Below are 13,198 nucleotides of genomic sequence, written 5' to 3' on the forward strand. Positions count from 1 at the left end.
TTGCACACAAGCACATTTAGGCAAGACTCAAGTAAAGTTCCTGCCGTTGTTATCAGGCACACCAGTTCACTGACGACTTTCTCATCACCAACTCCCTCCAAAACTCTGTCACGTCATAGTCCCAGCTCTTCTGACAAGGGCTCGAGCAATAAGTGGCTTGACCACTAGATGTCGTCACACACAATAGATTTATTCGTCAGTCGTCAGTCAACTGTTTATACTATTCTTATAACAAATGTAAAGCACTTTGGCCAACGAGAATTGTTTTTTAAATGTGCTATATAAATGTGACTTCACTTGAGATTTGAGTGTGAAAAGGTCTACTGTTCTTATCCTGTGTAACCATGTGTGACTCATAACAATGTGTGTAAATCTCGTGCCTTCTGAAGTCTTAGTACACCACTCAGCTCAGAGGCTATAAATACTGGCTTGGTTAGTTCATTATAAATCAGGTATAGATTTATTAAAAAAGTATTAAATAAGTTTATTTAAACATATTGATAATCAGAAATGAAGGTAAATGTTTTATGAGCATATGCAGCAAGAACAGTTTGTTACTTGTTTGTTCTATATTGAACAGTTTGTTGCAGTTTGTTCTATATTGCAACTGGAAACAAAGGAGAGAACGTTGAAAACTATCCATTGTATTGAAGCTTAGTCTATGAAGATAGGTTCCAATGTTTCTTTAACAAACTGCTTACAAAAAATGTATTGACGACACTACTTAATTGTGATCTTTAATGCCTATTTGTTGTCCCAAATGGCACTAAAAGGTCAAACACTATTCAGAAACATTACCAACTTCGGTCCTCTCTAGTAATCTGTCACTTAATCCAAAACAGATTCATTCATCTTTATCGTTTTAATGAACCATCTTGTGCATAGCAAGAGCCACTCCATTCTTTCTAATAATATTCAAAGACATATATTGTACAAAGTGTTTGAGATGTGATAAGACACAATAAGCCGCTATTTTCAGGGAGTTCCTTTAGATTCTCCGACGTTGCTTTGGAGGTTTTGTTTGCATCTCTTCAGCTTCTGTTGTAGAGACAGACAATACCTAATAAAAAGAAGATTTTTTTTTAAATTGATGAATTTACTCATTAGTTTTTACAAGATACTTTCAAGCATAACATTACGGTGTTTTTTTAAACTTTTCCTTTATAATGTCTCTCTCCCATATACCACTTACTTAAAAAAGGCAAGTGGTTTATTCTCTGCTCTTTGCTGATTGTATCATGAACGAATCCTTAAATTGCAAGCAGTAGCAGCAAAATAAGGGTCATGGTTACTGACGTCGTATTTAAATGTAAGTTTTGTTGGCACTACGTTCCCGTTTCCTCTCAGCACACACCTTCCAATTGTGCATAGTTCATCTCTGATACTCCCAGTCACGTCTTTGGATTCGCTCCCAAACAATTTGTAGTTCTGGATCCTTGTCTGACTCTTCTTCCATTTCCCTTGTTCTCAGTGCTCTTGGTGTAGAGTGTACATCAAAATTTTTCAACACATCAAAAACGATTCTGCTGCTGTCTCTAGTGTAGCACACCTAACGCTTCTGCGGTCTCTCTACTCATGAGTGGCTCTCTGTGAGGAGAAACCATGTGCCCAGATTGAAAGTGGATGCTTAGACTCCAACAGTCCAAATACAGTGATCCACATCGCTGGAAAGAACAATACAGCTGACTCATTATCCAGATTGCTGAAGGCAGACAAGCTGCAAGGGTCTGCACTGGAGACAGAAGCAGAATCGCTTGTAGGATTTCAACGAATAAACCAAAGTGTTTATGTTCAGTGCCCTTGAAATGTGCTTATTACATTCGGATCAAGGCGAGGATCTGACAAATAGGAACAAAAGCATATTATCTGACTTTCCTCAAATGGATACTCCCACCTAACTATGCTTGCATGCTTAGGTGGGAGTAATTACCATGGGTGAGAGTAACCCTAAAAACAAAGCTGGATATATCACCCAGGGAAAACCTATATTTTTCTTTAACAAACTGCTTACAAAAAATTCTTCATTGCCATGGTGAGGCCCAATGCAAACTAGAAGAACTATACTTTATCTTCTGTTTAGGCACTGATTCAAAATGTTGACTGTTTCGCTTTCTATAGATTTTGATGTATTTAACTTTTTAATCTTTCTTCTCTTTCACTGATCAGACTTTCCCAGTTGTTCATATGCACGCCTTTCTATTCTTCTGATCAATGATCCTGAAGCCGAAATGTTAACTTTAGTTGAACCTGCTACTCAAACTGCTGGACATTTTCAACAACTTGTTTTTAAGTTAAAAAATTGCTTACCTCTGTAAGTTTATTTCGAATCAAAGAAGCAGAGATATTTAAGGAATTATCCTCCATGTCTACTTTTGGCATATCTGGACGTTTTGGTCCTATTATTGGGGCATCATCAGCAGGTAATCTGTCAAATACATTAATGTCCATTTGCTGGTTTATTTTCTTCTTGACCTGCAGCTGCATATTCCTGGGAACAAATCTTGAGACACAAGTTCTGAAGTTAGAGACCCGTGCTTTTGTTTCTGAACTCCGTATGTTCTTAGAATCATTAGATTTGTCCAAATTTTGCTTGTGGGAATAAGGTAATGGAGATTCATAGCAGTTTTTCATACAACGGACATCTTCATCTAATATTGCATGTGACAAAGACACTTGCGGATTTTCTTGTCTGAACCTTGATATGGAAAAAGACTGTTGGCCCTCTTCCTGTGGTGGAGGCAATAACATTGGGAAACCATACATGGTAAAATCGGCATTTCTTTCTTGCTGGTCAGGTTCTGAACTTTCACATTGTTCAGGCTTTTCAGAAAGTCTTCCTTTCATGACAGTTGGTGACACAATTGCATGTCCACCGTATTTTACTCCCACATACCGATCTGCACCTCAAAATAAAAGTATTGAAGAGAATTATTCGCTATTTAAGAAATTGCATCCTTATTATAACTATAAAACTGTGTCTGTGTGTGTGTGTGTGTGTGTGTTTTATTTGTTTGTGTGTGATCACATCTACTCGAAAAAAACGACGCACGAACGGGAAATCTTTTACAATAAAAAGTTCTAAGATAGACAAAAATGCTGGAGAAACTAAGAGATACGTTGATATAGTGATAATTGACAGGAGACTGTCAGCACAGGAACTAATCACTTTGTCAGTGCTGGAACGGATAGATAATAAAGGGAAATGATTACACAGCTGTTTTGTCTTAAGAGAACCTTCACATTAAATGTCACCGCTCCCCACTACCATCTTGTGACTTTTATAATTTATGGTATAATATTAAATGAAACAAACTCTGCCTGAAATTAGCATTTGTTCTTTGCACACGGACTATGGATCTTCACTGATGCCGGCTAAAAAGTGCAACATCCCTGCTTAATTAGATTTTCTACTGCACTGTTTTTGCTGAATCTGAAAATGTATTACAATAAAATGTACAAAATATTTTTATTGTTAAAGTGCAGCTGCGTGCATTAGAATGCAACAAGCTATGCACGACAATAAAATAAATAAATTACAATTTAAATTAAAGTTAGTTGCTTAAGGTAACTACTTAATTGAAAAGCAGTTTAAAGAAAATCACAAGAAATGTTTTTAATTATTGGGTTTTACCTGACCAGTTATTACAATTTGCTGGATACAGCGCACAAGGCAAACAGATACACTTTACATTTGAAGGATGATCCTTCATCCTTTCACAGATGAAATAATATGTTCTTAAAAAGCACTGATTACCAATTGTTGCTTGTTTTTTTGAGGGTTGCAAGAATGAAAAGTTGAAATGAAAAATATTTTATTGTGAAATAAACAAATGCATTCAACATAATGTAACCATTTTCCTGTTTGGATATAACAAACTATTTCTGGCTATGCTGTAAAGTGACAAAATGGAAGCTATTGACTAAAAAAACAAGTTCCATGAACATACCTCTATTGCCTGTTGTTCTCAATATGTACCTTCTCCTCTCATTTAATTTTGCTCTTGTATCCTCAATCGTTTCAAATTCAGGGGCATAACATACATGAAGCAAACCACCATAAAAACTTTTCTCATCCTGTTTGCGTTTCGCTATTCTGGAAAATAAAACATGATTAAAAGGCCTTAAGTACAATTTATAAGGGGATACTCATTTACAGAAAATAAACCTACAGAAAGTCCCCAGGTTACAACAGGGTTCTGTTCTCGAGAACCATTCGTATGTTGGAAGTGAACAAAAAAAGAGCGGGGGGTGGGGGGACCACAAAATGATAGGAGAATAAGCAGGCACTAGCCTGCTTCACTGAATGAGCAAGTCGGCTCAAAGCTCTGAGCTTTGCCCAGCTTGATCCTGGTGAGGCAAGAAATGACCTGTTCTTACATGGCAGAAGATACCAATTAAATAGATTGGTTAGAATCAAAGTCATGTCCAATAAATCCAATACAAAAGGCAGTCCCATTTTTGCAATTATCATCTTTTACACAATTTTTTAAATGAATACAGATTTTACAAGTGCCACAGAAATTAAACGAGACTGAAATGTTTTTAATTACAAATCATGTATCTTAATTATAGCAGGCAGCAGAGAAAAAATAAATACGAGTTGAAGCCCTGTCCCACTGTACGAGTTCATTCAAGAGTTCTCCCCGAGTTTGCCCTGATTCAAACTTGGAGATTTACAGTAATGGCCCCATATAAGTACTCGGGGCTCTCGTGGACATTTTTCAACATGTTGAAAAATCTTCCCGAGTCATCCCGAGCTTACCTGCCATTAGCGAGTCTTCCCGAGTACCTGCCGTTAGCATTACGAGCCGCTAAGAGACGTCCCCGCTACGTTCATTCTACGTGCTTACCACAAGTTTGATTTTTTTTTAAAACTCGGGAGAGCATTTGAATGAACTTTTTATTTCATACATTATGTCAATTTAATGCATACTACTTTATCTACGATTTTCAACTGATAACCACCCAACCCAGGATTGTTGCATATACAGTGCATTTTACATATTTTGGATATGTGGAACATATGAATAATACATATCCTAAATACAAATCAATTATTAGACTCATACCATGAAGATAAATAAATCTGTTGCTTATTTGAACAATCCAATAATTGCAGATTAGTCAATTTGATTATGGTACAAGAATTAAATTGAAAACATATTTTATGGATTAAGAAAATTATCCCGCTCATTACCTTGCGCTTTGTAACTTTTGGTACTTGATATGATAAACTTCAGTGAATTCCTCAGCTGGATATTCATCCAATGCAAAATATTCTTCAATGGTTCCATATAAAGCAAATAGTTCAATCAGCTCCTTCATGACCCCCACAGCTGCCACTCCCTGGATTAGCAGGTGCCTGGATTCCAAATTTATTGTGTACACCTAGATCATGGTTACATATTATTGTGAATAAATCATAAAAAGATACAAGGAACATTTTAGCTGACACAAAATGCCTCCTTTAAATTTATTGCATATTCAAACAACAGATTCTACTCACAACAAATCTTCAACCTGAAATATTAACTTTTTTTCTGTCCTGATTGTCACTTGGCCTACTGAGTTTTTTTGCATTTAGAATATTAAATCCTTGCAGCATACAAAAAGCACCCTTCTGCCCAACTTGCCTATGCCGACTAATATGCCCCATCTACACTAATTCCACCTGCTTACGTTTGGCCTATATCCCTCTAAACCTTTCCTATCCATGTACCTGTCCAAATGACAGGATTTTCATTTTTTATTTAAGGTTTCCAACTAAAAAACCTCCCACATTTTTGAAGTAATCAAGATGTAGTTCAAACCCTGAAGTAATAACCAGAACACGTTCATTCTCCTCTGAAAGCTGTTGATCGTAACAAATAAGTTACATTGTATTCATGGGGTATAAAAAAAATCATGGGGCTGTAAAAATTCCATTGTTCCCTCGTTGGTACCCATGACAAATAAATTTGCTTGAAATTCATTTTAAGGCACAAGAAACATAAAATAGGAGCAGTCGTCCATTCCATCGCTCTAACCTGCCCTGCCATGCCATTGAACATGGTCGCGTTGAGCCTCATGTGTCCTTTTTTGCCAGTTCCACATATCATTAAATTCCCTGATCTTTCAAAAAAAAAAAGTATCTACTTCTTCAAACACTACAAATGATCACACTTCCCCAATTCTCCAGGATACAAGGGTTACATAGAGTGGTTGATATCTGCAACTCGCTGCCAGAGGCGGCGGCATGGAGCTACAACAACACGGACGCAAGTTCGTCTCAGATCGGTGGTGCGATCAGTTTCTGTGCTGATCGACTCGACAAGACGCCACAGCTGCTTCACTCTCCAACTCAGCCACAAATGCCCTGCAGGTCTATTTTCGAAACACAAGAGTAACCAAAACCCAAGACCATGAAGGCGACTCCACGGCAACCACCCGCGAACATGTGGCAACTGCATAGTCTCCTGCAGTTGCCCAAGTGGTAGAGGCCCTTTTACCTGTTCCTATAGGGAGGTTTCACAGCAGTTGGGTCACGACCCATGACCCGTACTGTTGCTACGCTACGCCATGTGGAGTACACGCGATGAACTGCAGGTAAGCACTTACCATTGTTTCCAGCATAGCGGGCCCATTAAAACCCGGCGAAATTGTCAATTTTTGCGTTGTAAATAATTATGGAAATCGGAATAAGCGTGAGAGACATTTAGCCTACTTCAGAATTCCAAAAGTGAGGAGAAATGACGGTAGATAGAAGCGAGAGCTGAAGGGACAACAACAGCCAGAGTGCGTGGTGAACATTGGCCATTTGCTCACTGCATTTCATCAACTAAGGCATTATTTGTGTTTTTTCTTGATTCCTTTGGCATCTAAAAAGTTTCAGGTGATAAATCTGGCTGTATAAATTTAAAATTGCCCATGGTTCTCAAGTGGGTTTTTACATTCAAAAAGAAAACGCCTCTGAAGCAAAATTTACAGCCAGATTTATCACTTCTGAGACTTTTTAGATACCAAAGGAATCAAGAAAAAACACAAATAATGCCTTACTGTTGATGAAATGCAGTGAGCAAATTCGATAATTCCCAATATTTTCAATTCCGATATCTGCACGGCCAATGTTCGCCAAGCACTTTAGCTCAAGATTCAAGATTCAAGATTCAATTTAATTGTCATTTGGACCCCTTGAGGTCCAAACGAAATGCCGTTTCTGCAGCCATACATTACAAACAAATAAACCCAAGACACAACATAATTTACATAAACATCCATCACATCGCTGTGATGGAAGGCCTAAAATCTTATCTCTCCACTGCACTTCCCCCCCCCCCCCCCCCCCGATGTCAGAGTCAAAGTCAAAGCCCCCAGCTGGCGATGGCGATTGTCCCGCGGCCATTAAAGCCACGCCGGGTGGTGCGAGGTCGCACACCGGGTCTTGGTGTTAGAGCCCCTGGCGGGCGCTAGCAGAGTCCCGCGGCCATTCCAAGCCGCGCGGGACGGTGCTGTGAGGCCCCGCTCCAGGAGCTCTTCGACCCCGCAACTCGGGCGGGAGAAGTCGCCATTGCGAGAGCCCTGAAAAGCGGTCTCCCTCCAGGGACCCGCGGGCTCCCGGTGCCGCCGTCCGCCAGACCCGCAGTTTGCAGCCTCCGAATCTCCGGAGGTCGGGCCGCAGCAGCAGCCGCGCTCCACCACCGCTCCGGACTCGGCCAGCACCGCGACGGTGAGGTGAGTCGCCGGCACCAGAGTCCCCGGTCTGCTCCTGTTGGAGGCCGCTCCTCGTAGCAGCCCCAACGACAACGGAGACCCGACAAGAAAAGGTCAGGTCTCCCGTGCAGGGAGAGATTTAAAAGTTACCCCCTCCCTCCCACACCCACCCCCCCCCCCCCCCCCCCCACACACACCCCAACAAAAAATAACAAAAAACTACATAAAAACATAAGACAAAAAATAAAAAAAACGCAGACGGGCTGCATAGGCCGCTGCTGACGAGAGTTGCGCCGCCTACCGGTTGTTGTCCCTTCAGCTCTCGGGCTGAGACGAACTTGCGTCCGTGTTGTTGTAGCTCCATGCCGCCGCCTCTGGCAGCGAGTTGCAGATATCAACCACTCTATGTAACCCTTGTATCCTGGAGAATTGGGGAAGTGTGATCATTTGTAGTGTTTGAAGAAGTAGATACTTTTTTTTTTGAAAGATCAGGGAATTTAATGATATGTGGAACTGGCAAAAAAGGACACATGAGGCTCAACGCGACCATGTTCAATGGCATGGCAGGGCAGGTTAGAGCGATGGAATGGACAACTGCTCCTATTTTATGTTTCTTGTGCCTTAAAATGAATTTCAAGCAAATTTATTTGTCATGGGTGACAACGAGGGAACAATGGAATTTTTACAGCCCCATGATTTTTTTTATACCCCATGAATACAATGTAACTTATTTGTTACGATCAACAGCTTTCAGAGGAGAATGAAAGTGTTCTGGTTATTACTTCAGGATTTGAACTAAATGTGAGGTTATCCATTTTGGTGGCAAAAACAGGAAAGCAGACTATTATCTAAATGGTGGCCGATTGGGAAAGGGGGAGATGCAGCGAGACCTGGGTGTCATGGTACACCAGTCATTGAAGGTAGGCATGCAGGTGCAGCAGGCAGTAAAGAAAGCGAATGGTATGTTAGCTTTCATTGCAAAAGGATTTGAGTATAGGAGCAGAGAGGTTCTACTGCAGTTGTACAGGGTCTTGGTGAGACCACACCTGGAGTATTGCGTACAGTTTTTGGTCTCCAAATCTGAGGAAGGACATTATTGCCATAGAGGGAGTGCAGAGACGGTTCACCAGACTGATTCCTGGGATGTCAGGACTGTCTTATGAAGAAAGACTGGATAGACTTGGTTTATACTCTCTAGAATTTAGAAGATTGAGAGGGGATCTTATAGAAACTTACAAAATTCTTAAGGGGTTGGACAGGCTAGATGCAGGAAGATTGTTCCCGATGTTGGGGAAGTCCAGGACAAGGGGTCACAGCTTAAGGATAAAGGGGAAATCCTTTAAAACCGAGATGAGAAGAACTTTTTTCACGCAGAGAGTGGTGAATCTCTGGAACTCTCTGCCACAGAGGGTAGTTGAGGCCACTTCATTGGCTATATTTAAGAGGGAGTTAGATGTGGCCCTTGTGGCTAAGGGGATCAGGGGGTATGGAGAGAAGGCAGGTACGGGATACTGAGTTGGATGATCAGCCATGATCATATTGAATGGCGGTGCAGGCTCGAAGGGCCGAATGGCCTACTCCTGCACCTAATTTCTATGTTTCTATGTTCATTTCGCTTCACTTTTGGAATTCTGAATGTCTCTCACGCTTACCCGACTGCCACAATTTTTTACAACGCAAAAATTCAAAATTTTGGCTGTTTTTAACAGGTAGGAAAGTACGCGTTTCTTCTATTAATAACATATATACCGGAAGTTACGGATGTCCTCCAGATGGATTGAGCGGCTCCATGCGTCAAGCCCTATGACCCAGTGACCTTACGTGCACACCCCCTATGGAGGATTAGAGCTGGGTCCAGGACCCCGACATCAACCAACTACATACATGTGAGGGAAAGAACTGCAAATGCTGGTCTACATCGAAGAAAGACAAAAACTACTGGAGTAACTCAGCGGGACAGGCAACATCTCTGGAGAGAAGGAATGGGTGACGTTCAGACCCGAAACGTAAGTCTCGACACGAAACGTCACCCATTCCTTCTCTCCAGAGATGTTGCCCATCCCGCTGAGTTACTCCAGCATTTTCTGTCTAACAGTTGTAGTTACAGTCTAGAGCAGCTAAGATCTTATTAAATGATAGGAAAGACTCAAGAAGCCAACTGCTGCTAATTCATGAGTTTGCTTATCCAACTGAACGGATGTTTGTATGTACAAGAAGTTCGATGTACTTTCATCCGAGAGGCGACATTGGCTGGCTTGAAATATTTGTGGCAACTACAGAGCAGTGAAACTGGAATTCTCTGCTGGGGGAAGACCATTGGATACGCGGAGCAAGAAGGGTTTCGGCCCGAAACGTCGCCTACTTCCTTCGCTCCGTAGATGCTGCTGCACCCGCTGAGTTTCTCCAGCATGTTTTGTGTACCTGCAACATTTTAGATGCCTTATTAATTAGAATCTGCTCGATAAATATTGCGGCAGGACTTACCTTTACAGCCCTCAGTCGGCGACCCTCCCTGTACTTGGGCCGTGTGAAGCACACATCCTTCTGCTGGTGGTGCTTCAGTGCCTCCACATCATGAGCCGCCATCTTGGGCCGCGGGAAGGCGCAAGCCCCGCCCCTCCACCGCAAGCCCCGCCCTTCCATCGCAAGCCCCGCCCCTCCACCACTAGTCCCGCCCCACACCACTAGTCCCTCCATCACAAGCCCCGCCCTTCCATCGCAAGCCCCGCCCTTCCATCGCAAGCCCCGCCCCACACCACTAGTCCCTCCATCACAAGCCCCGCCCTTCCATCGCAAGCCCCGCCCTTCCATCGCAAGCCCCGCCCCACACCACTAGTCCCTCCATCACAAGCCCCGCCCTTCCATCGCAAGCCCCGCCCCTCCACCACAAGCCCCGCCCCTTCACCGCGCCTATTGGACTAGTGTCAATGGGGGGGGGAAGGACCCGGAGCCCGATCCATTGAAGCCCCCGCGTGCTGCCTGTTTGGAATGCATTTTTAAATTGTAAACGCAGCGTTCTGCGCCTAACGGACGGACGGTGGCCGCTGGCCTTGAGCGGAGGCGCGAGGGGGTGGCAGCTCCGCCGAACGAGCCAGACGATGCCGCGCGCCGGTCTCGGGACCGTGTGCGTGCAGCTCCGACTCAGCAACGCCAAGGACTGCTTCCTGCACTTGCCTCCCCAGCCCGTGTCGCAGCTGCAGCTGCTGCAGCAACAACAGCAGCAGCAGCAGGAGGTGAGGGCAATACATAGCTCGCTCTGTTGTCGGCCTCCAGTAGTAAGGTGGTGGACCGGGGAAGCGGGCGGTATCCATCACTAAGGTTGCAGACGCTCGGTTAGTTACATCCCTCACTTTCAGCTGGAGTTTAAAGATTTCAAGCCACTTCCTATAAATGACCGCACACAAAAATGCTGGAGAAACTCAGCGGGTGCAGCAGCATCTATGGAGCGAAGGGGACAGGCAACGTTTCGGGCCGAAACCCTTCTTCAGATTGATAGGAGGGAGGCGGGGAGAAGAAAGGAAAAAGGAGGAGGAGGAGCCCGAGGGCTGAGGGTTGAGATAGGAAGGGGAGGAGACAGCAATGGTTAACAGAATTGTGAGAATTCAATGTTCATGCCCCCGGGATGCAGACTCCCCAAAGCGGAATACGAGGTGCTGTTCCTCCAATTTCCGGTGTTGCTCACTCTGGCCGTGGAGGAGACCCAGGACAGAGAGGTCGGATACAGAATGGGAGGGGGAATTGAAGTGCTGAGACACCGGGAGGTCAGCTTGGTTAGTGCGGAGGTGTTCGGCGAAACGATCGCCAAGCCTCCTCTTGGTCTCACCGATGTGGATCAACACCTCTGCTCGGTCCGTACTAACCAACCTGACCTCCCGGTGGCTCAGCACTTTCACTCCCCCTCCCATTCCGTATCCGACCTCTCTGTCCTGGGCCTCCTTCACGGCCAGAGTGAGCAACACCGTAAATTGGAGGAACAGCACCTCATATTCCGCTTGGGGAGTCTGCATCCTGGTGGCATGAACATTGATTTCTCACAATTCTGTTAACCCTTGCTGTCTCCTCCCCTTCCTACCTCAGCCCTCGGGCTTCTCCTTTTTCCTTTCTTCTCCCCACCTCCCACCTCCCCCCACCCCCTATCAGTCTGAAGAAGCGTTTCGGCCTATCTCCTTTTTGCTCCAAAGATGCTGCTGCACCCGCTGAGTTGCTCCAGCATTTTTGTGTACCTTCGATTTTCCAGCATCTGCAGTTCCTTCTTAATCCTATATATGACCACTAGGTCGTGGCTTCATTGTTGAAGGTGCCTCCCCCTCACCCCCAATCATTCTCATCTTTCAGACGGTTGCAAAACCTCTCATGACACTTGCATTGCAAGGTGATTTAATTTAAAAATTTGCTGGTAAATAAGGCAAATTGAACAAAACCTTTTTGGGGACCAAATGCACATTTAACTTTTGGGGCAAAAGATGTGAGGATAATTAAAAACTGTTGTTTAATTAAAGGCTAATATAATTGTGGGTTACAAGAGTTATGAATTTTACAATATTTTGACCCACCTTCCCTTCCATCCTGCACTGCTCCCCCCTATTCATCCTGTAGTGATCGCCCCCATCCATCCTGTAGTGCCCCCCCCCCCACAACATCCATCCTGCAATGATCCATCCATCCTGCAGTGATTTCCCCCCCCCCCCCCCCCCCCCATTCATCCTGTCCTGAACCCCCCCATCCATCCTGTACTGACCCCCCCCCCCATCCATCCTGTACTGATTTCCCCCCCTATCCATCCCGTACTGATCCTCCCCCCATTCAATCCCCACTGACATCCCCCGCGCTCTCCCCTCACAATTTTACCTACTCCAACCAACACGCAAAAATTCCCCAGCCTCAATCAATCCATCCATCCTGCACCAATTGCCTTCTCAAAACTCCCCCCTCTCCCCCCCGCCATCTATCCATCCCGCACTGATTAACCAGTTTGACTGTATTGTAAACAAAACTCCCATAAAAATTCAGTTGAAATTTTAACGTTAATTCTGAAGTGGGAATGGTGGAAACAGCGTTTATCAATACATTTTTTAAAATCTGGTGCGTACAAACTGGGTATCTTCATTGCTGTTCACAACACGTACATCTAATCTGAATGTCTGGTAATGTGGCATTTTGACACCTTTAAACATGTTGCCAAAAGAACATTTGCTGCATTTATGTCCTTTGGCCATCTCTTGTCAGTTAGTGTAATGTTTAACCTGTCAGATGAGTCTAGTCGGTTTTAACAGCTATTATCATAAAATGCCTTTAGACATTTCCTTGCAACCTGTATATTTTGTTGTGGATGAATTATGTGGGAAGTGAGTGTTTATGTACCAATAGCAATAACGACCCATGCTATGGCCATGTCATGAAAATTTTCGGTCCTTCACAGTAAACGTGCTTGCATCAATCTGTAGTGCGCATGGTTAAGCATATATGTGACCATTGTCCAGGATTTATTGACACAGGTTGATCATACACT

General features: G+C 43.7%; 2 protein-coding genes across 3 annotated transcripts in view; one reads left to right on the forward strand and one right to left on the reverse strand.

Moving 5' to 3' along the window:
• Positions 1–280: 280 nt before the first annotated feature.
• Positions 281–10,316, reverse strand: rbm48 (RNA binding motif protein 48). 2 transcript variants are annotated; one of them, XM_055660941.1, is made up of 5 exons: positions 10,174–10,316; positions 5,198–5,388; positions 3,948–4,093; positions 2,308–2,897; positions 281–1,060 (listed from the first exon to the last, which is right to left on the reverse strand). In XM_055660941.1, exons 1-5 carry the CDS (start codon positions 10,273–10,275, stop codon positions 989–991), a joined length of 1,101 nt encoding a protein of 366 aa, XP_055516916.1. In that variant the 5' UTR covers positions 10,276–10,316; the 3' UTR covers positions 281–988. The 2 variants fall into 2 exon arrangements, with proteins under 2 accessions (XP_055516916.1, XP_055516908.1); XM_055660933.1 differs by having other exon boundaries at positions 2,308–2,903.
• A 297-nt stretch (positions 10,317–10,613) lies between these two features.
• Positions 10,614–13,198, forward strand: part of pex1 (peroxisomal biogenesis factor 1) — a 68,064-nt gene continuing 65,479 nt past the window's right edge. The window contains exon 1 of the mRNA XM_055660954.1: positions 10,614–10,922. Coding sequence (XP_055516929.1) covers positions 10,788–10,922 — 135 coding nt within the window. The 5' untranslated portion in view covers positions 10,614–10,787. The remainder of the gene's footprint in view (positions 10,923–13,198) is intronic.

This window comes from Leucoraja erinacea, chromosome 2 (assembly GCF_028641065.1).
Source record: "Leucoraja erinacea ecotype New England chromosome 2, Leri_hhj_1, whole genome shotgun sequence".
In the NCBI taxonomy this organism is placed as follows: Eukaryota; Metazoa; Chordata; class Chondrichthyes; order Rajiformes; family Rajidae; genus Leucoraja; species Leucoraja erinaceus.

Coding starts and splice junctions, on each gene's coding strand:
- rbm48 (XM_055660933.1), bottom strand. CDS start 10,275: ATGGCGGCTCATGATGTGGAGGCACTGAAGCACCACCAGCAGAAGGAT. Junction 5,389..10,173: donor GCCGACTGAGGGCTGTAAAG/GTAAGTCCTGCC, acceptor ACCATGATCTAG/GTGTACACAATAAATTTGGA. Junction 2,904..3,947: donor GAGAACAACAGGCAATAGAG/GTATGTTCATGG, acceptor TTTTATTTTGAG/GTGCAGATCGGTATGTGGGA.